This window comes from Anarrhichthys ocellatus, unplaced genomic scaffold (genome assembly GCF_004355925.1).
Source record: "Anarrhichthys ocellatus isolate YVR2014 unplaced genomic scaffold, GSC_Weel_1.0 scaffold3, whole genome shotgun sequence".
Taxonomy (NCBI): domain Eukaryota; kingdom Metazoa; phylum Chordata; class Actinopteri; order Perciformes; family Anarhichadidae; genus Anarrhichthys; species Anarrhichthys ocellatus.
In genome coordinates this window covers 8,053,598-8,079,901 of record NW_022280033.1, presented here as the reverse complement: position 1 = coordinate 8,079,901, position 26,304 = coordinate 8,053,598, and the positions used below count along the sequence as shown (strand labels likewise).

The following is a 26,304-nucleotide window of genomic DNA, read 5'->3' as shown; positions in this document are numbered from 1 at the left end:
GCTCAGTGTTCAGCTGAGTACACCTCCTAAGACCCATCATGCTCTCATTGGTGACACACTAAACACTCATCCATTGTCTGTTAGGGAAAGGAAAAATGAGTGCTCCTTGCGCTGAATTCTCCAAACAAAAGTCAGGAAAATGTTTTTGCGTAAAAAAAAATTCTCAAGCAAATTAAATGACAGAGATGTTACACATTGGTATCCATGAAGTTCTGATATACTGCTCAGACCATGAGACAATGCAAATTACGTAATGTCGGTTAATACGAATAAGTCTGCATGTATGAGGAATCAAATTGTTGCTGTAATAAAGAAATTACTTTTTTTTTTGAGTAATCCAGAACTAACTGCATACATTTCGATTGATCCAGATAATCCAGCGGATTATTTTATTTTCTGTAAACAAAATTGGATTCCCAGATGAATGTGTTCTTTAACCTCATGATGATGTTTTAGGTAGATGTGTTGGTCACTGTGTGTGTGTGTGTGTGTGTGTGTGTGTGTGTGTGTGTGTGTGTGTGTGTGTGTGTGTGTGTGTGTGTGTGTGTGAGGGCTGGAGGGCTTGCATGAAATGAGAAATGAATGAATGAAAAATCCTCTCTCTCGTTTTTTGTTTTGTCCAGGTGGGCAGGCAATAAGGCTTGACAGAAGATGCGACGGGGGTGGTGGCTCGTCAGATGGCTGGGGACAGGAATGGCAATCCTCTCTTTGCTAACCCACAGCTGGGGCCAGGACACAGAAGGTATGAGCAGCCAACACTGAGGCCAACACCCTCAGGCCTCCCCTTTTTCAGTTTACTATAGCTGCACTGCCAAGGGAGGAAAGCTGCAATGTGGAAAAGGCAATGTTTCTTGCCACTGTCAGAGAAGCAGTATGGTGTACAACAGCAAATCTGATAAATTGTTACTGAGTGTGCCAAACTGAGGTGTGGACCACTTGAACAATTTAAAAAAACTCTTAATGGATCGAAAGTAAAACTCATTTAAAGAGTTTCCATCTGTTTAAGATTTTGAGATGTGAATGCCATCTGAAAAGTCTTATATATGAATATCTAATGTTTATGTGCTGTACCCACTTCGCTGTATCGATCTTACAAATAATGCAATGTTGTGTTTATGGATAGTAAGGATGATTGTTTTTCATGCCAGTCCAAATATGTGCCATTTCTAAAAGGCAGTACATAGTTGAAGGGCTTTCATGAGAGTTTGATTTCATTGAAGTGGAGGAGGACCGCAGAGTCCTCCTCCAGGTGCTCTCAGGTACGCTTTCAATGACATGCATAGAGCGATGCTTCAGTGAAAATACTCTATTATTAGTCTAATAGTCTTACTATCCTCTCTTTAAAATGTACATAATGTTTTTAAAAGACATTAGTTAGAGAGGGCATGAATCCAGCTTACTTCCTACGCAGTTCACTGATAATGCCGAGATGATTGTCCTTGTACTTTCCTGAACACGTTCCCATATTACTGAGGGAATCTTAGCATTTATTGTCTCATCTCGCTGACTTTTGTAACAGATGCCAGTTAAAAGTGAATTTCAGCTGCATGAGATTGGCAGGTCTTTAAAGAAGGTGCTGAGATGAAGCTACACATGCACAGAGACGTGCTTAATTCTCCCGTGTGGCAATATTGCACATAATTCAGGTCAATTTTGAGATCCGAACCCCGTTTCCTTCTTTCTTTTTTTTCATCCCTTTCCCTGCTTCCCAGCCTTTCCCTGATAAGCTCAATAATGTAAATGCATTTTTAGATAAGAGCATAATCTCTGTTTACTGTCTTTTGAATCAATATTTTATTTTGAGAGGTTTGCTTCATGGGTTTGTATGATTTTAGCAGAGAAATGACTTCATGACTGACTGATCCTTTGACGGTGAATGAGTGCCTTGTGTTTCCTTTAATGATGTAACCCTCCCAGGCTCTGACCGCATTAATAGACATGCGTTGTTGTGTGGAGTGAGGAAGCCATTTACCCTAAGCATAGCAGCTGTGGAACTCAAGAACGGCCCTGTGGAATATGGGTTTGGGGGTCATTTATAATTTAACTTGTGACGGCGTTAATATACAAAAGTAGTGTTCATTTTATTTATCAAAGCTTCATATGGTTTTGCTTGACTATAGGGCAAATTATTACAATATCTTTATTTTGTAATTTATGTTTTAATATTGGATCAGTTTAATAAAAACACAACCACTTTTTTTTAACATTGCAGGTAAAGAAACAAATTGCCTCCTTAATTTTTAAATCCAACTCGAGCTAATTTGCATTGCCAATTGCTTTTTAAGGGTAAATATATATAATTGCTGCCTAGATTCTGTTTTCTGGCAACGTTTTTCTGAAGGAATATGTATCTACTGCACAGTAGTTAGGGAGGAGGTCAGTATGCCTCAATACGCAGGATTGTGACACCGGAGACCCGGGGATTCCCATCTTGAGGTGACAAAAACACTTTGGTTTAAGAGTAACCATGTCTGTCACGTTATTCACTTAGACTGTACATTTATTAACAACATTCCTGGATGGCATTGCATTTCTTACTAAATGTATTCATTAGAAGTATATCACCATAAATTCTAGTCAGTTTCTATATCAGTTTGGCTTTTTAACCTCAGGCTGTTTGGCGAAATATAAGAAACAAACTCATTCTCAACATCCAACTGCTGTTTACAGATTTTTTTGTTTCCTTTTTGCGAAAAATGCATATTTAAATGATGCAAATGCGGGAACGATAAGGCTTTCGTTTTCGTCTTTAATCATCAAATGGTTCCTGTATTGGTATACAATCAAAAACTGTCTGATATTGTCCTGTAACCATAAAGGGTTGGTTTCATTCTGCTGATTGGAAATGGGGCTGCAGCCTGTAATTTGTCAGGTTGCAGACAGAAATAATTACGAAAGGGGCTTGCTAGGTATTAGTGATGCTTGCAAGGTAATGAGCTCTGCTTGGATCAGAGTCTGCCAATGAATGACCCATAGTGTCATAGTTGTAATGAGGGAGCAGAGGGTGAAATAGAGTACATCAGAGCGAGGGGTGTGGGCGAATGTGGACACTGAGTCCGTTCGTCGGTCAGTGTCACCCAGGGATGAACTTGGTTTGAGCAGGGATCATCCCCTCCCTCAACACATGCCGCATCTCCCCCCCCCCCCCCATAAATCTCCCTGCTCTGCCCACCTCAAGGTGCTCTTGGTATTTGGCTCTGTCAACTTGTTTGTTGTCTGTCTATCAAATAAATATAGCAACCAGTTGAGTTTTTTTATTGATGGCACTGAGCTGAGGAGTGATTCATACATCAATTTCCAGTGGGCGTCACAGTGTCTTCAAAGTCCTGAATTAATTAGCAGGGAGACAATATGAATATCAGGCTTCTAATTCATGTGAATGTGGACACTGAGAGAGAAAAGGGTTGCCCTTGAGGACAATAGGGTTTCTTCAACTAATCAATTATTGAATGTAATTGAAATACAGAGTAAAATTGGTCAGTGTTATTGTCCCCCGTCTGATGAATACATTTAGGCAGAGATCTCAAATATATTCTTTATTAAAGACAGGTGTTTTTATGAATACTGCTGTGTGTCAGTTTCCAGTAATGACTGACTAATAGCTTATTCAACATGAAAAAGAACATATAAAAACAACTATTAAACCTTCTTAACCCTAGCCCTATTTTTAGGCCTCTGCTCGAAAATTGCATACCCATACTAAAAAGAGTGTATTTCTGCAACTACAAGTTCTATTTTAATCATTTTGATGTTATAATAAAGGTAACACTTGTGAGATTTGTTCAGATGTGTAAATATCAGTGTATACATTACAGGTTAAGAGTAAATAAAGATGGCACACAGCTCAAATTGAAAAGTTTCAGGTTCGCCTGGAAAAAAAAGCACTTTTATTGTTATTATTTCTTTGGAATGATGCAGCTGCAAGTCTAAAACCTCCCCCAAATCATAGCACAATATGTGAACAGTCTCTGCAAATTTTGACTTTGATAAAGTGAAGCAGAACAAAATTAGAGAGGTTTTAGTACAGAGAGGTCAGGCGAGGTCACCCAAATGGTCATTTTGGAACCAGCTGTTCCATTGTAATTTTATATACGATATAACTATATATTTCACTTGTTTTATCACTAATAGTGTTCAATCTATCCAAATACATTAGTTTGGCTTCATTTTGAGAGCCAGAATCCTCTGTGAGCCCTGTCTGTGTCTGCGATCCATGGAGCTTTCTCGTCTGACTGCAGTTTCTCTGCGTCTATGTAGACCTAAGTCAGCAGCCCATTGGTCGATTTCAGTGAATGAACCCTCCTTCGACGTGTCACAGCCTATAGAATTGAGCTGGGGCAACGTGGGAAAGATTGAATGCACTCTTAGCCAGTCAGAATCAAAAACGCGCCGTCTCTCGTGAAGCGTAAAATCCGATACGCCGAAAGTCAAATCCCTTCCCCCGGCTTCTCCGGGTCAAATTCCACCCCTGTCTTCACGGAAACAGAATTATGACAAACAAGGACATCCGGTGAACAGATTTTGAGGAGGAATAGCCCGGAATTTATCCGTTCTCTACACGAAAACGACGATGAGGTGAGGTGCGTTCCGATAATTATCGATAAAGCAGTTTGTGGTTCTGGTGCTTGTTGGCTGATATCTCTGTAATGGTTTCACGGAGAGTAATATGGAAGATATCTGTGGAATCTGTGTCAAATTCTCTTGCTTTCTGATACCTCGGTTGTCCGTGTTAGCTTTTATCTTTGGCTTGGTAGCTTTGTCCGGAGTGCGTAGCCGGCGGACTCATGGCGAAAAATACGTGATATTGTGGTAATTCTTTTAGTTGCTTATATTAGTTGTGTAGAATTGTCTTTGGAGCATGTAAAAATGTCTTGCAGGATCTTGTAGCCCAGACTTTTTTCTTTGACTGGGTATATAACGTGTGTGCATCATTATATTTCGTTCCTGAAAAGCGCATTCTATGACACTCTGTACGCTGAACTTTCTCGATGGAACCCCAAATGGTCTGCAGACGGGTTAAAGAAGTTTTAAGCTAAGAATTGTCTGCGTCTTTCAAGACTATAATGACAGCTTTGTCTCAAATAATAGGGGGAAGCCATTAGGAAAATTCAAGTACTGTCGTCTTCCTGCTGCATTGTGTGTGTTTTTCTCCTCCATATCGCTCCCCACATTTCCTCAGTATTCTACATCTTAATACCTTTTCTTAATACCTTTGTTGCTTTCATTTTTCATGAATAATCCTCCCTTCCATGTGCCATGCTTTCGTGTTCTTCTCCTTACCTTGCATCATCTCACTGCGACGCCACTGTACTGTAGTCTCCCTCAACAGAGATTAATCTTTGACTACACACATGCACACAAACCCATGCAGTGTATGACATGTGTGTCCATCGTTCCTTGCGTGACTGGAGACTAGCACTGCCCAGCAGTTCAACGAATACGAAGGACAAACTTCAATCCAAAGCAGAGTAGACGGATGCACGCTATCCATACCTCTAAATCCCTCCATCGCCAAATCCAGATGTAGGACAAATGCATGTACACACACAAACATGCTCACTTGTATTTGTGCGAGTGTGCAGATTAGTTAACATGCCTGCGGACGCTTCTGCAATGTGACATCAGCCTACCTTCCCCTCTCACACAATTTCCTTCTCTCTGGCGGTTTCCCTCTCTTCCCTCTCTTCCCATCTGCACATCCATTCTGACCCACAATTGTTTGTCTATTTTTGGGATTGTCTGATTAGGGGCCAGATGTGCAGACTGTCTGGCTGCAGCAGAAGCCCGTGGAGTGGGGGAGCAGTGGAGTGACAGGGGGAAGGGGTTTTAATCTGCCCACCAGCAGGCTGTAATCAGGCCCTGGGTAGCACAAGAAGGGAGGGGGGCCGGGGGTCACTCTTGGTAAGACTGGGCCCCGTGCTGCCTGGGCTCAACCTGGGGCTCGGTATGTCGGCATGTGTGTGCTGAACTGTTTACCGGGAGTGTGATTGCAACCCTTGCCCTGCTGCCTGTGTGGTTAACCTGACGGACACAAACAGAGGCAGCAATGAGGAGGGAGTCTGGATAAGAGAAGGAATGAGAGCTCTGCAGAGGGATTACATATCAGTAAAGTAATCCCCTTCTCTCTCTTCTCCATTATCAGCCCCTAATGATTTAGATGATGCTGCAGGAATTCATTCCCACCTCTATCTCTGACATCCTCAATCACTAATACACTTTTTATTTCTTCACTGCCTGTCTCCTCTTTTTCTTTCCATTTTGTGATGACATATTCTACCCTACGTCTAAGTACATACACACAATTGCAGCGAGAAGCCTCGCAGAGAGACCCATACTTTTAGTGATTTGTAAGGAGAGAGGGAGAGACTGGTGAGAAAGAGATGGCGAGAGACAGAGACAGTGATTGCATTTCATGTGCCAGACAGAGACACGCTGCAAGAAGAACGTCTGTCTGTCTGCACGTTAAATTAGCTGTTTTTTTTTGGTGGTGACTGGCTTACTGTACACATGTAAGGAGGTTGTGCTGCAAGAGTTTTGGTTGCTTTGCGTTGAGTTGGGTTTGAATTCTTAGATTGTTAGCTGCTACCATCCTTATTGTTTCCTTATTGTAACTCTGTCACATCTGGTGTCTTGGGGAATTAAATCTATATATTATTTTTTTTTATGAATATTGTTATCTTTTTTAATGGCAGTTTATGGGAGAGTACAATCGGTAATATTTAAAATAATGAAAAAGACAGACGACTGAAAGAAACACCTCTATGTTATAATGCAATCAAATACAATAACTTTATGAGACTTATTATAGGGATTTGTAAGAACATCACATAGATACAGATACTATATATTAAACATATGGATAACATAATACAGAAACATTATGAAGTTTTAAGCAAAAACTGATCTACAATATGAACTCTCCAAAAATCACTCATATAAACATTTAATGGGTTTTAGACATGACAAAGGAATGACCAGTGGAGCATACTAAGAAGAAGAAGAGACCTTCATGATATAAACTGTAATGCACAGCTTTGACAGCCAACACCAGTGGACGACTGGCCCCAGCTCCCCTTACTATAACAGAGACAGCTCATCAGTTTTGACCTGCTGTCTACCCATGAGCAGCCATTACCAGGCAATGTGTATGACTGGACAGCTCCTCTTTGTGGGGTCTCACTTCCCTTTGCCAGGGCCTACTGGACCTGTCCCAGAATGCCCCTCTGGACATGGTTCCATGCAAAATACACTATCAATCCAACTGGGAAATTAAAACAGTGGCCCTGTTTGCTCTGTTTCCACTCATCCCTGCCCTGGGCTGCCTGCCACTGCTGAGATTAGTGATAACTCTAACCTCCAACCTTGACGTTTTTAAAGTAGATGCTTGTCAAACCAGAGGTCGGCAGTAGAGACGTACCGATACCGGGTCGGATATCGGACTGATACTGACTCAGATAGCTGGATCAGGTATCGATGTTCCACAGCGTTGCTGCTGCTTGAAAAAGGTTCACACTTTAATTCTAATTAAAAGTGTCAAGTAATTGCTATAGATTTGATTAATTACATAACAAATAACAATTCAGTACATTTCAGTATTTATTTGTTACAAGTTTGGATAATCAAGTCTTACACATACGAGGACGTTCCCAGTCACGTCCATGCAGTGAGGCATACAGCTTATTGAGGAAACACTGGTATTGTATTGGTACTCGGTATTGGCCGCTACCCAAAGCACATGTATCGATATCGGTATCGGGACTGAAAAGGTCGAACCGGTGCATTCCTAGTCAGCAGACATTCCTCCCTTGGGTGCTGCTGCTGTTAAATGCTAAAAGAAGAAAAGAAAACCTCATCCACATATCCCCGTCCTTGCTGGAGGAGCCTTCCAAAGGCTCCGTTAGACATTTCCTTATCATCACATAAGGCTTGATATTCATATGAATGGGCAGGAGCGTTTATGGTTGCATATGGACATTTAGTACGAGATGTTTTATGATGGAACCTTGTGTTGAGTTGGCCGTTTGCCGTCCATTTTAAGAATGAGAAATTAGCTCCTATTTTCCTCTTTGTTTTTTTGGCACTTTCTCAAGAATCCCTCTGTGCCTCCGTCTGTTTTCTCTCCATCTCCTTCTTTGACAAACGTGGACAGCATTAGTGGCTGCCCACATCTAGAGAGGGCAAGCGTGTGTTGATGTTTGTAATTGTGAAATGATATGCACCTCCTGGTTATCTAAATGCGATGCCTCGGATCCTTTGTAGGTTTATTGTGAAGTTGTGCCAGATTGATTGAGACAGTGCAGCCTCATGGACCACATTGCTTGTTAGGTTGTTTGCCCTTTAAAGTCTGTTTCTTTTTTAGATCCCCACTCCCAGGGAGCAGCAGTTTGATTTATCGGTTCCTAAAAAGATGCTTTTGCAGATGAAGCCACAGGAAAGCACAGGCTATTGAATTGAGTGTCGGGTAAAAAAGCCTTTTGAAAGTAAATGTCAGTGAGCCGAATTCATCTCGCCACTGCCTTGTTGCTTCGATAATACAGCGGTTGAGGAGCTGCCTCGTAAAGACTTGAATTTCTTAGCAGGTTGTCTGCATCTCGGACAATTATATTTGAAAAGTATCATGAAAGAACTATGTATAGAACAAAAACACATACTGTACGTTGCATATGAAAGCTTTCATTTCCTCTGACTATATTATTGTCCCTATCACTGCATCTGGCCCAAAAAATGTATCTCAACACTGTTCAACATTTTGATTAATTCAGTCATTATCACTATTTTCTTGTAGTATTTTTTGTGAGTAGTTCACCTAAGGCTGAGTATGTTTAATAGTCCCCTAGTCTTAAAGAGTTGCTTATCTAAAAAGGGAACATGTTAAACAAGCCATATTTTATTGTTTTATTTGCAGTCTGAGAGAAATGTCGTGGTTTTGCAAGGAAAAATGCAGATCTGTTCAATCACAAGCAGTAATCATTTTGTAATTGAAGCTTCACGGCTTCAAGTCAGCATTGTTCAGTTGATTAGGGAGACGATCTCTTTCAGTGAGAGTAAATTACCCCTGGGTCAGAATTAGAAGATTTTGATTGTCTTTGGATTAGGCCTCAAGTGTACAGTGCCCTGATTAGTGATTGAAAGCTGCTTGTTGCATTTTTTATGATTCCCGTCTTTTTAAATCCCTGACTCTACCCTGACCCTACCCAATGCTCATTTCATTTGGAACGGAGAGATCAGGTCGTTAAAAGATTTTCTTTCTGAGATTTATTTAACCAAGGCCTTTTGAGCATCAGCTGAGGACTGGGAGGGAGCCACTACAGCCATAAAAGCTAGAAATGGAAGTACAAAATGTAATATTGAGGCTGCTCTCTTTGTTGAGGATAGGCAAAGGGCCGCAGCTCTTAGTTGCTCCATTTGAAGATATCTTGATGCAGTATCCCAACAAACGCAAAGTTAGTCTGCAATGCTCCAGCTGTGTGAGATAATAAAAAAATAAAAGTTGAATGAAATGGTTTGCTTTAAAGTTATGTTCCCTTGGAAATGAAAAAATATATAGTATGAACATCAAACAGTGTGCTATACTTATCTTTTGTAGACTTAATTATTTGGGCTTTACTTTTGTCTCCTCAACTATTTGGCTTGTGAATGTTCTGAACACCTAATGCAATCTTACAGGTGTGTAAGTATCATAAAGATATATTCAATATTAGCCAAGAATAACCTTTTTTTTTCTCATAGTTTAGGACAGTTTGGAGTCTCTTGTGAGGCAGCCAGCTAAAGCAAACTCAGTCTTCCACTTGCTCAGCATTTCCTCTCCAATCAATGGCAGCTTCTGCTTGTCTTACAAACGTGCACGTTATTATGCGTGGGCCTACATCTAATGTCACACAAGGGCCATGGTCTTGTTTAGAAGGGTCAGTCAAAAATAGTTTACACCCCCATATGAACTGTTTCAGCCACTGTTGGTAACTAGGCTACCAGAGTTTAGCAACCAGGCAAACTGCATATTCTTACACATTCTTTCCAACACAACACGATACCTCGATAATTCCCCACAACCATCACATTTTACCCCAAAAATAAAGGCATATGAATCTATTTACTATCAATCTGGTTAAAAACACACACAACCCCGAGCCTGATGAACAGATTTGTTTGTTAAGTAACTGAGCTCCCCGTGCTGTTGCATACCCCTCTCCCTGAGCTGTGTGATCGAATGTGTCTTTCATCGAGCTCCCACCCTTCTGCTTTGTATTGTTTTTGACTAAACAACTGCATCGCATTTCATCATGAGACAGACATAACATTCGCTCATGCAGATTGAGAAGGGCACAATATTTACACTTTGCTTTTTATGCCTTTTTTTTCAATTTTTCTCTGCATTCCATGTGTACATACTTCATATCACCATAGTGTTTTAATGAAAAGCTTGGCTCTCCTTTGCAGTTTGACCCTCCTGCTGCTATTCTGTATTTTTAAATCAAGGATGTAGCTTTTTAAGAATTGGACATGGTCTTCTAGATAAGTGGATTAATCTAAGTAGTTTTCCAATCATGTATGTTACAGTATATGGATGGATATTATTATCTTGAGTGCTGCAGGGCGGGGGGGTAACAGGAGATTTGGTAGGACTATTTGGCTCATTCTTTGTGTACCCTTGTGTAACCAGAGAGCTATGGGGAAGTATTATTCTAGAAGGCTTCTTAATGGGAGGAAAGCATGATGTAGAATGTCGTTCAAAAATATCACCCACTGCTTACAGATTTGGCAAGAGGTCGGGATCATTCGAACTTGGTAGTGAACATGACTGAGCAGTGTTTGTATTCACATGCATGTGTATGCCTCACTTCATCAGTAGAACATGTTTGTGCTCTGATCGCAATATAGGCCCGTTAGCACCGCGAAGGGAGGCACTATTCTTTTTCTCTGCTTGGTTCTGCCTTTTGTCTTCAAAGCAGACTCTTCGCATCTTTCTCCCCTACTGCCACAACTTCCACTTCAAGCTGCACACACACACAAACACGCATGCACATGTGCACCCGCACAAACACACATATATTCGTGCCTGAACACACATATGCAAAACTAACTAAACAGTCTGTGATCCCTTAAAAAGCTTCTCAAAATGAGTGCAAGTAACTTTTATTCCACACGCTCACACACGCACGCTCACGCACACATGTACACACTCTTTCTGCTTCACAAAGAGTATATTCTCTCAGAGCAGATTTGCATACTTATTTTGATGTTGTTTGTTGTTTGTGTCTCCATTTGCGAAGGTGTGACCCACTTGCTCTGTTCATTTTGACGCTATTAAAGGAAACCCTCATCCTGCTATTTCTCCAGCAGACGGTTACAGGTTTTCTAATTGCTATGGAATCATAGAACTCTAAAATCGAACAGTGAGTACACCTTAGGAATAAGCAGTGCAAGAATGTGTTGGTAATTATTCCCAAATGATTTTAGATTAGAGAAGGTTGTTTGTGCTTACCGACGTATTGTCTCGTACGAAGAAAGGAATTTCATGCAGCCTATCTCATATGGAGCGAGATAAGATCCTGTGCATGGATGTGAATCTCTGCTCTTTCAAACTCTCCATGAACATTTTTTTTTCAGATCATGACACTGACTTAGATTAGAAACAAGAAGATGCAGTCAATGATTTGCATGAAATGTTCCATGTTGTTGACGCAGGTTTTTATTGCCATTCAATTGCTAGTTATTGTGTATGTCTACATTTTAGAAGTAGCCATGTTTATAAAAATTGCAGCAACATCACATCCTAAGGTCTTATCTCTGATTAAAATGATCTCTCAAACCACCACTTTAGTGAAGGCTCATTGGCATGCATATTTAATAAGAAAACTATCCACTGTTACGCACCTGGCGACAGGTGCCTAGTCGGGCAACAGGAGGCAGGTGTGAAACCTTAGAGTGCTGACTGTTGCTGTGGTGTCATTAACCATGTGTCTTTCTTTCTGTCCATCTCTGATTACATGCAATGTAAGTGGACACCAACTGACAGCAAGCTGCTTGAGATTCAGTATCTTCCAAGATGCAGGCAGAGCGATTTAAGAAAGAGGCCCATGCTCTTTCATGCAGTTTTTTTTTTTCCTTTTTCAGAACACATGGCACCACTTCATTTACGCAGAGAAAGTGTTTTCGTTTTTTGAGTTGATTCATATTTATAATGCACCCCACTGACTCTCTTGTGGAATAATGTCAGCCGGCAGCTACTGGCAGCGAGAAGAGATTGACTGGCTGTATTTGTGAAAACTGTGTGTGGTTCACTCACATAAACCATTTTTCTAGCAGTCTAGCAGAGGCTTCCCTGAAACTGTCTATCTTTCCCCCTATTTTCTAATATCTGGTCTTTTTTTTAAATAATGATTTTCTCTCCTTTCCTAACTGTTCCTCAACCAACTGTTTCATACTTTTCTTTTCTTCCATGCTTCTGCTCTGCTTCTCTCTGGCTCCACTAACCCCTGATCCCTTCAGACTGGCAGTATGAGGGTAAGAGGGCAACTATCCGTTGTCTGTTTTCCTTTTGTTTCATTACATTCCTGTATTCTCCTTCACTGTTTCCCTCTATCTTTGTCTCCACTTCTCTCTTTCCTGTTGAAAGACATTTAATCCTGAACTTTCCTCACATCAGCCGCAGAGCGCCTCACCTTGCAGCGCCTATTCCTCTACACTAGACACCTCCCTTCCTCCTGTCTCCACCTCTCCTGCTGCCCCATCTGGTGCTGTCTGTCAAGCTGCAATTACCCGTTTCCCATGTGCTCATACCATCTAGCTGCTGTGACCTCTCTCTGTGAAGCCGCTCTCGTCAGTGCATTGCTTATGAGGGTGCCACATGCTTTGACCACCCTGTTTGTCTGGTGTCAGTATCGTACAGTCCATTCCTGTTAGTGATGTGGTAGTCATAGATGCCTCCTGCTATATTAAAAAAAATAAAAATGTTTTAACATGACAGCTTATGGCATGACAGGAAGACGCTGAGACAATATTTGAGGTTTATTTCCTCAGCTCAATTAAATATTTACAATGTTAGTGATTGCATTGTCAGTTTTCTTTTTTCAATATTGTTCTAACATGCTGTGGGCTATATTCAAATAATATTTCATATCAGTCCTTCATTCAAAATGATATTATTCGTAAATGGAAGTATTAGCACCAAAATGTACTCAAACTATCAAAAGTAAGACATTATTCACCTGAAAAACAGCTAATATGACACATTATTATATATTACTATATTCAAATTGTAATACTGATGCATCAGTGTGTACTGTAAGTAGCATTTCTTGCTCAGGCTTTTCGAGGTGCAGCTAGTTTTAATTACATTATAGATACAATAAGGTATAACCTTTGGCGCCAGTGGGTCACACAATCTGGAGAGGGGGAGAGGATTATTTGAGTAGGAAAGCTGGAAAAAAGGCCTGATACACAAATTTGAACACATTTTTTGGACCTTTCTATAATTGCTACTTTTTTGGTAAAATATACTATATTTTGAATTCTTTGGGCCTCAAACTTAATAATTTGGATAAAACTATCTTAGAAGTTTAAAGGGCACCTGTGCCTCTAGTATGAAAATATGTCGAACAGCAATATTAGGCTATCGTGGTTTAATTGTTGAGACTCTGTGGGATCAAATAGCATAAACATGATCCCATAGGCAACAGGTAATGAAACTAAGCAAGTAAACTAGGGGTAAACCAAGCTTTGTCTCAAACTTTAAAAACCCTTGCTCTATGATATGCAGTCATTTTCATAAGCTGCCATGAAGCTCAATATACTGTTGGGATTGCAAAGTAAATTGTTTAAATCAAGCACAGTGGAGTTGAGCTTCTTTGATGTCAATTTGCTTTTTCTTTATTCAATATGCAGAATGCAAGCTGTCCCGGCCAGGCCCCCCTGCAACCATAGTGACCATTGATGAGGAGAGCCCCAACGGTATGTATCAAACAGTTGCTCACCTACGCTCCTTACTTATGTTTGCTCCACTTCATTCTGTGTTCCTGTATGGTTAAAGCGTATTCACTCAAGTGGCTTGTATTACACTGTTGGGATTGCTTCTGTTGCTTTGGTAATGCATATTAATGCTTCCCCTATCGGGACTGCTCGGTGTTGTACAGTCGCACAGCTGATGATCTCTCGGGGCAGGTTGGTTATTGGAGAGGTTTTGTCAGACATATTGGATTGTCATTCTGGTCGTATTTTAAATTAAATATAAATATATTATAGTTGTTCTTGGTTTGTATTTTTGTTCTGCTCTCCCAGTGGTGTGTGTCTGATTGAATTAATACAGATGGTGTTTGGCATACAGATGTGACATGGGGCTCCATTAATGAGTTGTGTGCTCCCCTCGCAGGTTCTCTTTGTTATGGTATACCTGTGCTACAGCACTACAGGAATTGCTGGTGCATAGAGCAGACACATTATGGCAAGTCCTTCTAACATTTAATCAGCAGCATGAATTGCAATTGTAGATACACACAATTACTTATTATTATTATTATTAGAAACCGACTGATCCATAATGTAATTTTGATTCGTAGCAATTCTAAATAAATATATCTACAATTAATTTCTCACTAGTCAAAATGTCAATTCTTGACATCAATTATGAATTTACTTCTAGTGGAAATGTTCATTGTAGATGCCTGTAACCCAATTACAACTGGTCAACTTTAACCATGGACTTCTATTCGAATTCTTTGCAATGGAGTGCCACATATTTACACTATGATAGAAAAACCAGCAGCATGATGAACTGGGCCGGCTGTACGGGCTTTTAGCGCTTGCTAGTGCATGTTATTGCCCCACTGGCTAGCTCACAGCTGCTGCTCTGCACTGCTCTCAATGGCAGTTACAGCTGATAACGTCGTCCCGACCGACAGCATCATTGTGGAAGCGTAGCACCCACCTTCTGGTTCCCCCTGAGGCAAATACTTTTCTGTCAGCACTATCGCAGTTGTTTGCACTGTAGTCGAAATGCAATCGAAATGCTCCAAATATCGTCTCTTGTACCTTTAACAACAAAAAAGTCATTGTTGTCGTTTAAAAAGTAGCAATATCCCTAAAAATAGCCTAACATTTCCACATATTGCGATGTTATGCCAATCATTATCACCGAAAGGGAAGTTCCTTCACCAGCCCTAATGATGCCCAAAATACAAAATGATTTGTTGACCTTTCTGAAATGCAATTGTTGATATTTGAAATGGGAAATTACATTTTCACTTGTCACAATCCTTTTTCAACATGTGAAAATTCAGTTGTAGATATTCTGTATCATTATTCTTACCAGTGAAAAAGGAATGACTGATATTTATAATTCAATTTGTTTAGTTTTGACTAATTGAAATTGAAAAAATGTTTTACAGATATCTTAATTAAATAAACACTTTAATCAGTGAAAATGACATTTTTAAATATTGAAATGTAGTTTCTACTAGTCTAAATGAAAATCGTTTGAGTGTAAAAGGGCTTTAAATAGACACGCAGCACTTGAGTGGATCAGGTGAAGCTATCTCTTTTTCTCTTTTTTCCTCCTTCATCATCCTCTGGCCTCTCCATCACCTGCACCCACTTCTCAGCTCTCTCTAGTTTTCGTCTCTTTTCATCTTTCACCTTCCTCTTCGCAACAAGTGCAGAGCATTTGCCATCTGCATTCTTTACTGAAGAGCTTGTGTGTGTGTTAGGGTATGTGATAGGGAGTATTCGCTGATGCTTGGGGAGGAGCTATATGTTCATTGTGGGAATGAAAAATGCATTCCCCCTAAATGGAGCAGGTGTGTGTTTGTCTCACTGAGATCTCCCTGCAGATATTAGTACTGCAGGTTAATAGAGTTTAATGAGCAGCTCTGACTGAAGATAGAATCCAGGGCTTGTTTATACAATCAGAGTACTATTCCACAGATACTCCACTTCCCTGCAATGTGTGCTCTGGGCACTGCTTTGTAGGTGGTTGTGAGGAGAAATTGTCTGTGTGCACATAATGCGTACACCTTATGTGCATATTTGTATCCCAAGAGCATGATTGGGTGGCGCTGTGTCAGATGAGGCTGCCATTCGTCAATGCAACGGCCTCCAATTCAGACTGTCATACTGTCTCACCTACTCCTTCCTCTCTCTGTGTATGCAGCTATGATTTGGGGCTTTGATCGATTGCCGGGGGAATGTGTGAGATGGAGGTAGCCAAGCCTGCATCCGAAAGCCTCCCTCGCCCCACATGCACCCGGTGCTCTGTGTGTGAAGGATTTGTGCTAATCTTCCTCATAAAGCACTCATTTACCTGGGATACGGGTCTCTTCTGGCTCCACCGTCCTTTTATTTATCTCTCCGTGATGAAACGGCCCTGAGCCCATCCTCCCCATAATGGAATGTAAAACAGGCAACCAGCCGTTATTGACCAAAGCAATTATCCTCCCAAATGTGTTTCATCACTTTTCTTCTGTCACACAGAAACCATACACATGACACGTAATAAGATTCCATCTTTTCGGAGCATTTGCCTTTATATTCGTTTATGTCAGTGAATAGGAAAGCAAACAACATAATCACTTTTCAGTCTGGATTTGTGTGACCTAGGTCAGAAAATATAGACAAACACATGCATTTAAAATCCTGCTTTCCTTGGCTCCTCAGAAGAACAAATTCAGTCAGAAAAGCTAAGAAGATACAGGGTTCCCCGTGGAGGAGGTGTGTTGCTCTGAAATATGTTAACATTTGCAACTGGCAATGCTCTGTATTTTATCAACAGTTGTTTGTTCATTGATTGTCAAGGGTGGAATCATATATGGCTCTTTTAAGGCAATATACCATGGCTAAGAGCTTGTAAAATAAGCCCATTTTCTTGGTCCTAGCTTCTGTTTTTTTGTTGTGTGTTTTTTTTTCCATTTCAGCGTGCTGTGTTTTATTCTTGGGGGTTTTCACTTTAGAGAAGCAGATAGTCACGAGGGGATAGCAACCCAGCTGCTCAAATGAAGCGTTACATGTTTAATTTATCCAAGCTGCTGCTTCTGCAGACCCACTGACAGGTGCCAGACACAACATATAAAGTCTAACCCGCTTGCAGTGTAGATCTCTATTGGGAAGACAAAGCTTTTATTTCTATAGGCTCCTTTCCTTATTCAGGCTATGAGCTAAATCCAAAAGCAGTTAATCAGATTGAAGAGATTTCTATCTCTTGGATAGGGCCAGCTGGCTATGAGGAGAGAGGAAAGAGAGCAGGGTATTTCCTCATTGACATAAAGCTTCCACAGCAATCAGTGTGTCCATAAATGAGCGTGCTGTCTCCTAGCTTTTATCTTGTCTCTGCAAATTCATGATTTGTACCAACTGTTGCCTGAAGCGTGTGAGGATCCTCTCAACCCTCTGTATACTGAGCAACAGCTTATAGGAAGTCAGAAACGAGTGTCGCTGAAGGGCTTCATTAAAAAGAAGTCGCTTTAACGTTCTTGATACGTGGCGTATCTGCCAAGGTAGATTTACTCTAAATGCTGACAAATCATGGCATCTTGAGGAAGGCTGACATTTACTTGAATGAGGCAATAAAAGTAAAAACCCTCAACAGGCTGATGATGCAAGTAATTGTATCAGTCAGTCACTAAAATGCATGCTTGACCTGGAACCCCAATGCTCCCAGTTACACTGAATGTCCACGACAAGTGGTTTAATGGTCCGATTGAACTTTTTCTCCTGTGGAAGAGGAATCCCATTGGTTGTTGTGCCTCATCATTTACATAGTAACTCACTAGCTTCGAGCCAGGAGTTAGGTGTTTTTTTTTTTTCCTTACTAGTGAAGTGGTAGTCCATTGCAAGTCTAGCACGTCAGTGGTCCAGCTTTAACCTATAGCTGCTGTAATATGGCTACAGTAGACTTAAACTCATTTTTGTGTCAAGCTATTTGAGTGATTCATTATAAGCCTACCATAGTGGCTACAGTGATCACCCGTCTTTAAGCCGTGAAAGAGAAAGATAACGGTTAAGGTTTCATGTTTGCACTGCAAGCTGTTAATATTATGACATATTGCGGAGCAGAATGAGGCTCAGTATCAGCTTGCATGCATCTCTCCACATTAAAGGTGCGGAGAGTATTTAATGGTTATTGAAGTCCAGCTAAGTTATGTCCTAAACAGAAAATATTACCTTTATTCAAATACGATAGTGATGAAAACTAAGACTTTATCTCAGAGTGGCACTCCAACACAAAGCACTCCTTACCCTTCCGTCACTTTATGCCCTTTTGTTGTTCCAAGTACTCCGATCAATCACTCGTGTGATGGATAGTACACTCCTTTTGGGAGGAAACAATATCCTTGTCTCGTCTTTGCCTCCTCACGCTCGTCTCTGAACTTGCATTAAAGTCAACTGCACGAAGCTCTTCTGATAAAAAGTGAAGTGACAACTGTGCCAGAGTCTGTATGAAGACGAAGAAAGACATCAACTTAAATCTTCTGCTTCAGCTGTTTTCTCTGGTCTGTTGTCGTCGCCTCACTTTCATCGTCTTATTCGTATGTTGCGTTTAGACTCCGTGCTTCTGTTTTTAGACCCAAGACAACTGGCCACAGAGCAGCCTTGACACGGCATTAAACGATTTGATGGAGCTGAAATGATGGCAAACAGAGCAAATGGAGAGTGCAGTTGCGAAATACCATGCAGCCTGTTTAAAGGTCTTTCCTGTGCAGCTCTCATAGAGTTGCGTGGCCTTTATTCCTGAGCACAATACCAGGTCCTGTGTCACCGGTTTGTCTCTATTGAAGGACTTGGAGGCAGGTCAAGAAAGTGTTAAATGTGTTAGCAGGTTTAAACAATTAATGCACTGAGCCAGGCCATGTGAGTGTTTTTCTCAGACACCATGGACTCGTTAGCTTCTCTCCTAAAAGTTAATTCAATCCCTGACACTGTTTCTCTCCACAGAGCTTGTCATTAGTCCGACCATACTCTCTGTTGCTTCATTCCTTTACATTAACATGTTGTGTCGTTACTCTGTTTGTAGCCTTTCCCTTTCTTTTATGTCTACTTCTTTCTCTCTTATTTTGTCTATATTCCCAGACACGACATCTAGCTTGTTGTTGGGGGTGCAACGATCATATCAGCAGAAGAAAATGGGAGCAAATATAATATTTAGAGATGATATTTTTTTTTGTTTTTACGGCAATACCAAATGCTAATTGTCCATGAGTCATATTGACCAGTACTGATCATTTTGGTTGTTTATATATATTACATCTACTAATGTCCATTACACTACTATCTTTTAGTTGGAGCTTAATGTTGTCTGTTCATACCTTCTACTGTATATCTGAATCAGCTTTATTGGCCAAGTAAGAGTACACATACCAGGAATTTCACTGCGATTTTTTTCGCTCTCTCTCTGCACATATACAGAGATAGAAATGGAGGTAAAAACAAGTACAACAAAGCTGAATAAGAATCTAAACAAGAGCCTGAAGAAAACCACAACAATAAAATATGGAAAGGGATTAATACCCTTAGATTATTGACCTTACATCTGTGATGCTTCTTTCAGACAGTGGATATTAAATTTGAATTTGAAAGCAAAGCTTTTGGGCAATGGTCACATTTCAAGAGCAAACGCACTGGCTGGAATTTGAATTTGTCGTTCAAATTTAGGGGCAAATTTCCTCATTAAAACTGGACATCCTCAGACCTGCATGAGAAGTCTGCAACTTTTCAGCAGTTGCACCTGGAAGGCAGTAACATTTCCTCCGAGGTTAGCCCAACACTCCAGTTAGTCAGCCCTAAGCATGTAGCGCTATGCCTTACTATGATGAATCTTGAAACAGTCCTGAATTCAACGTTTTTCAAACAATAGTAGTCGTCAGCAGGGGAGCAAATTGATGTATTGTGCTTTCAATGAAGCCCTGTACAAATAGCAAGGGAATAATTTGTAACCTCTTTGCCAAGTTGGGTGAAAAAGTCTTGGTCCCTGTAGGCCTACAAGGTATAATGCTCCATCTTCAAGTGACAATTCACAAATGAACACCGTTGCCGAACTATATATCTAAATAATTGTCAGGTGTGAAGATATCATGAATGTACTATAATTAATATGCTCTTTTCATGTTTGTTGATATTAGCTTGATGAGGTTAGCTAGCGTTAGCTACCCGGCTAAATGGCAGGAATAGCGGAAATAAGTAGAATCTGCAAACTGTTAAGTCGACTTCCATCTCCCATGGACTCCTCTCTCGTAGCGAGCTTTAATATAAACTATGTTTTTGACTGAAAATAACCTTTTCTGCACTTTATATTCACTTGATTTTCACGATGCAGGCATTTTCCACATTATGCAAAAACAAAACTTCTAATTAAACTAGTCAGTGCCAGTGTGCAGGCAGCCATGTACAAATCCTTAACATCTCTTCTAACCCCACTTGTAGCACTTATCCCTAACCCTTGACTCCACAGTCTGTGGTTGTATTGTGTCTCAGAGCTGGCCTTTTCCTGACCTCAAAATAGTTCTGCATTGAAGGTAAACACAAGTTATAATGTAGTGTCTTCGCTTTAGTGAGTGGGTCGATTTAAAACAGCTTCCATTTTAAAAAAAATCATTGAAAAGATGTTTGGTATTCTCACAAGGCTGGCTTTTTTCTTTCCATAATATTTGCAATTTAGCAGGAGACGAAACATCTGGGCAAATCTGGCTACAGCGTCCCAAGTTACCAATTTGATTTTGTGGAGCTGTGAGCACTGCTGTTTTATGTGCGCACACACATTAAAGCATTTGCAAAATTGTGTGTGTGTTTGTGCTTGTTTCTGTTCATGCCGAGTTAGTGTGTGTGTGTGTGTGTGTGTGTGTGTTGTGTGAGAATGGGGGACATAGTGAACATGCTTTCTCTTTTTTACAAACACACACACACACACACACACTGGTCTCAATTCTATGATCAAGTTCAGTTGTGAGGACTGCTCGGTCATCAATATGTAATTAGAGTGTAGCTGAAAGGTGGGATTAGTGCACAACACCTGCTCCTTGTGGATTAGAGAGCAGGGCAGGGGCGGGGCACGCAGTGAGGCGCAATTAAACACTACATATAGTACATTGTGACCATATCAATATGTCATTATTGTTGTATGGTTTATGCACCTTACAAGCTATTATTTTTTATAACGTAATTTATGGTAACCTCTGTCTGGTTTCCAGGCGCTGAAGGTTAATCAGATTTAAAGTGGGTCGCAACAGCCGGTACGTTCTCGGCTACTTGCCCCTAATTAGACCATGAGTGTGTTAATGCTATTGTTGTTCTTTCTAAGTGTAAAACATATTTTAATGTTTGATGTGCAAATAAAGAGAGCAATTATAGAATATTGTGGAGATAAACGGTCAGCATAATTGCTTCTGTTCCCATTGTAAATCACTCTGTGCTTATCCTGACTACGCTATAAAACAGGCCTTTCATGTGTTTTTCTGCACTGTAATATTATTTGCATGAACATTCTTTGATTCGCTGGTTTAAATATCAATGTAAAATGCTCAGTCTCTGAGATGCAAATAATCTCTGAGTCAAATTGCTTAATCTAATTCATTGTGTTTACTTCATGCACGATCAGAGAAAGGAAATGCTCTGAATGAAAAGTAAAAGGTCTGAAACTAAAATTAGCCAAATCATTAGTTTGTTTTTTTAAAGCTGATAGAATGAAATGCCTTTTTAATGAGTCCTGGTGTGAGCACACTACCCTCACTGTATCATCACTGTATTTTCCCCAGAAAATTGCAGGATTGTCAACGTAGATTAATAGTGTCATCAAAGAATGTCTTTTTTTTTAATTCACATTCCTCTGAAGGGATCCATGTGTTCTTTCTCTGCAGCATCTTTCACTCCCCCCACCCCACCCCACCCCACCCCCCTCCCCTACTGTATGTACGTGGAGAGACTATAGAGCTGAATGATGTTGCTAGTATTCCACACTGTACTGTGGCACAGACAAGAGCAGAGATCACTGCAGTACGTTCAAAGCACTGTGTTGGCCTGTGTTAGTCTGGTAGCATCTTTGGATGTGCGCACACTTGGTCCCTACTCTGCATGAGCAAAATAGTTTCACAAATATGCTAAACAGTGAAAATTGAACACCGGTTATGTAGAAGGTGAGGCTTTAAAACAGAAAATCAGCCTTTTATATTTTAAATCACTTGACATTCAATGGGTTTCTCCCCTAAAGCTGCAGAGCCAACACTGTATTGATGGCATCACCACTAGAGAGATTCTGGAGCTGCTCCACTGAAACAAGTTTGTGGACACCATATTGATGCTTAGGGCGGTTTCATGAATGCTGGCATTTTTTTGGCTCATAACTGTTAAAATTGCAAGAAAATTAAGGTTAATCAACACCTCCATGAGTCTTGAAGAATCGCAAACAGCTCGTCAACAGCAGGACCAAAGAAGTTCTTGCTCTGTGACGGCCCCTTGTTATTAGATATTGATTGTACAGTATATTCTACATTATAACCCTGCTTGTGGGGTTATTAGTGGGGTTTTGCGTCTCCGGTATTGAAGGAAGGTATTTATTGACTTTCCATTGTAGGGAAGCACATACACTGTAAATAGGTTTAAGCGTGCTAGCAAAAAAAAAATCTTTTTTAATACAAAGAATTGGAGCTATTTGCATCACTTTTAAAAGTAAAACATTAAAAAACTATCTGTGTTGTTGGATTTATTTGTGTAAGGTCAGCTGGTAATTTGCAGTCCTCTGTTGATAAAATATGGAGCGTTCTCTAATTAATTTCCAGCATATTGTAATGAGATCGTGGATTAGTTTAATCCTCACATTAGGCTGAACAGACATTCAAATTATTGGTGATTCATATTTCATGTTTGGATTTCATTATTAAGCACTGCAAATTAAATTCATGCTGTTCAACAATAGAAATGTTGTTGTGGAGACTGAACCATGCATCTCTTCCAATCATCATGGTTGTAAAATGGTGATGGCAAATGGACTACTTATATTTAGCTTTTCTGTAGGACGAAGTGCTTTACAGTTAGCTTCTGATCCACCCATTGACACTGGGAGCAATTTGAGGCTTCTTAATCAAGGATTTACGTACTAACCCTGCTTTTTACCCAACGAGCCGTTTTACCTCTTGAGCTACAGCTGCCTCCGTTTGTCAATTTCTCCTCGGCGACAACACAATATCCAGATCTGCCTTGCCTACTTGAGCTTTAAGTTAATGTGGAATGGCTGTAGGAGTTTGCTAACTGCTGTTGACGTGCTGCTTGCTCGGCCACTTTGTAAACTGAGATATCTTAACAACCACTGGATGGATTGCCATGGCATTTCGTACAAGCATTTGTCGTCCCAAGAGGAATAATGCTTTTCATCTGGTGGCACCAGCAGGTCAAAGTTTTCTACAAGATGGATTTGGAACTAGTCCACCTGTGGCCCCTACCGGGCCTCCGGCTTTTTTGGACGGTGTTTTGCGATCGGCTAACAGAACTACCAGTATGCACACACACACACTGCTGACTGCATCGCCGCTGCGGCTGTTCTGTTGCTGCTCTGCGGCTGCTCTCCTGGACCGTGCGCCTATACAGAGCCGGGGCAGATATGTGCAAAGATTAAAGCCGGAGGGCACATCTGTTTTGTGAAATGTGCGAGAACCCCCCCGACTAATACACTTGCTGTCACAGCAGTGGGTGTTGCAGTCACACACCTGAGGGAGATCTCTACTGAGTGGGTATTTCTCACATTATGGCTCAGACATTAAGGTGTTTATTACTATCTACAACACAGCTACAGTACATGCCAAGGCTGAGCCACTCGTGCGCCGGCTTTCTTGATCACTCGGCTGTTAGTTTGGCGTAGAAGGTAATCATAGTCCCCATAGTTAGTTACAAATGAGGGGGGATGGGATGAAATATGAGTCAAAGACAACAGTGAAATTGGAAGGCAGGCTGGTGAATATAGTGATGCCTTCTGTTTTCTTTACATGCACACATAAGCCAGTCTGTTCAGGAAAATCCGGTTAAAGCAGCAAATTGGAGTTTACATGCACTGCAGTAACCTGGTTAGCATAAAACCCATGTTTGGTCAGTAATGAGATTTCTCCCCCATGGTGCTTTGCCATATTTTTGAATGTTGGCTGCAATACTTAAAGTGCAGTGATGATACTGTATGTAACACCTCAGCTCAAGGATTTCAGAGTATTTGGAGTCACACAGCACAGTGGGAGGACATACTTTGTAGTGTGAAAGTTTGTTTTTTCGTCCTTCACATAGAACACAGCTAATGGCCAATAAATCAGAAATCTTGCTGCATGTACCAGGTTCCTCTTAATACCATGCCCCAATTAAAGAAACCGTGTTTCTCCATCACATGTTTATGATAAATGTGTTACTTGTGAATGGATGCAGTTTTATTTTTAATGAGCTTGCACTGCCTGGAGTTTCTCTGACTAACAGAGACTGTGGTGGGACTTTAAGATAATTGGAATGTTTTCACTCACCTCAGGTTTGGCATCAAGTAGAGACAATGGGAAAAGTATGAAGCGACAGCAAAGTATTCAGTCATGTGGAGAAGCAAACCCCGTTCTTAGTTTTAAATGCGGTTGTTGCATAGCCTACTACACTGGAGCTCTTGCAAAATGTGTCACACATAGCTATTTTTATACAACTCAATCTTTCAGGTAGTGTATTCGTTATAGGGAGTGAAATGTTTTTCAGAAAGAATGTTTGAATTGCAAATGGCAAATATGGATACACGTTGTCAAACGTGATCAGGAAACACTGCCTGGGTTAAATCTAGCTGTCAGAATCTAAAAATAAATAAGGCTTTCCTTTGCCCTGTAACAGTTTGGGGTGTATTGGAGGATATTCATCACTCGCTCCCAAAGCTAGAAATAAGAAAGATGAGTTTTCCCCATCTCTGATGTCATTCCAATGTACAGTTGCATAGAGAATTGCTTAAAAATGATGGCAGTCATTGGGTGAGAGTCAGTCCCAATACCTTGAGCAGCTCCAGGCCGTAAATCAGAATGACATCACAGATGAAAATCTTGGATCTTGAAATCTGAGCTTCGGACAGCTCACATTTATGTGAGCTTCAGATACTAACTGAGTCTGTTATGGACACTTCAGCTTCAGCTTCATGCTGCGGTGGTTTATTTAATGCCCCAGTTTTTTGATATTCACACACCTCTACTGGTGAAGAGTATATGACTCATGACTTGTCCAATTTCACATTATGACTATTGTGGTGCACATTTTAACCTTAAATCCAATCCAAGTTTTAAGAATAATATTTCTCCTGTTGGCCGTTACTCTTTATGTAAAATAGCACATCTGAACAGTTATAACCAGTCATGTGATCTGCTAATCCTGAACAATTACAACGTTATTCAAAGAAGTTGAGCTCCCTCCCTCTTTAACTCAGCTATTAAAGACATGCCCTGCAATTTATGTGCCTAAACTGTGTTCATTTAATCGAAAACCACCAAATCATTGAAGACAGACACAAAGCTTTCTGGTATTAAAGCACTGATAGGACTTTATTCAGATCCAAGCAGTCTATTCTTTTTTAACGGAACTCATCTCACACACCCCTTCATGTTACTCAAGGTAATGAATGCTCTGTCTACAAGGTTCTTGTTGAAAGGTTTCGACCTCTTTTTAAGGGCTTTGAGTTTTTAGATGAAGGTCTTGCAATGCCTGGCATACTCGCATGTAAAATTGATGATGTACAAGCCACTGACATTTACACTACATTGCATGTGATGTCAGTGACCTGATCAAGGACATATGCTAATGCTTTACATCCGTTCCAAAAGTCAGAAAATGTGACCTTCTTGTGCTAAAGGCGCAGGAAGTTTTTATGAATTGTACAAGACAGCAGTCTGTAGAAAGTATTTAATATGTAAAAGTACGCTGTGCAGGTACTATACATTTTACGACCACTAGCCTCAGCTACAAAGCACTGTGAGCATGATGATAGAGAACGAGCGTCCCGCCCCCACATGCTCTTTTGGGATGTGTGTGCGCACGCTCAGCCAAGAGCGTTGTCCTCAGTGTTTGATAAAGGGTAGTAAAATAATTGATGACAAAACACGTCAAAAATTGCATCAATTGCACAGACAGGGGACGCCCTCATCATAGGAAAACAGCGTCGCAGCAAAGTGACAATTATGCGACACACAGATGTTTATTGCTATAGTCCTAAAACTTCATTCTCCTCCTTACAATAATATAGGCAAAATAGGCTATACCTCTGGTGTTGTTCTTCAGCCGACAAAGCAACAACAGCCTTACTATCTATTTTAATGCTTTCAATTTAGAAACAGTGCT

General features: G+C 40.6%; 1 protein-coding gene across 11 annotated transcripts in view; it reads left to right on the top strand.

Moving 5' to 3' along the window:
• Positions 1-26,304, top strand: part of LOC116400010 (protocadherin-15-like) — a 188,174-nt gene that overhangs the window by 57,756 nt on the left and 104,114 nt on the right. For 9 of the 11 annotated variants that reach the window (XM_031877626.1, XM_031877672.1, XM_031877649.1 and 6 more), the window contains 3 exons: positions 624-742; positions 12,490-12,504; positions 13,885-13,950. In XM_031877626.1, the coding sequence (XP_031733486.1) occupies positions 652-742; positions 12,490-12,504; positions 13,885-13,950 (172 nt within the window). In that variant the 5' untranslated portion in view covers positions 624-651. The remainder of the gene's footprint in view (positions 1-623; positions 743-12,489; positions 12,505-13,884; positions 13,951-26,304) is intronic. The other 2 variants (XM_031877682.1, XM_031877658.1) reach the window with 1 other exon arrangement.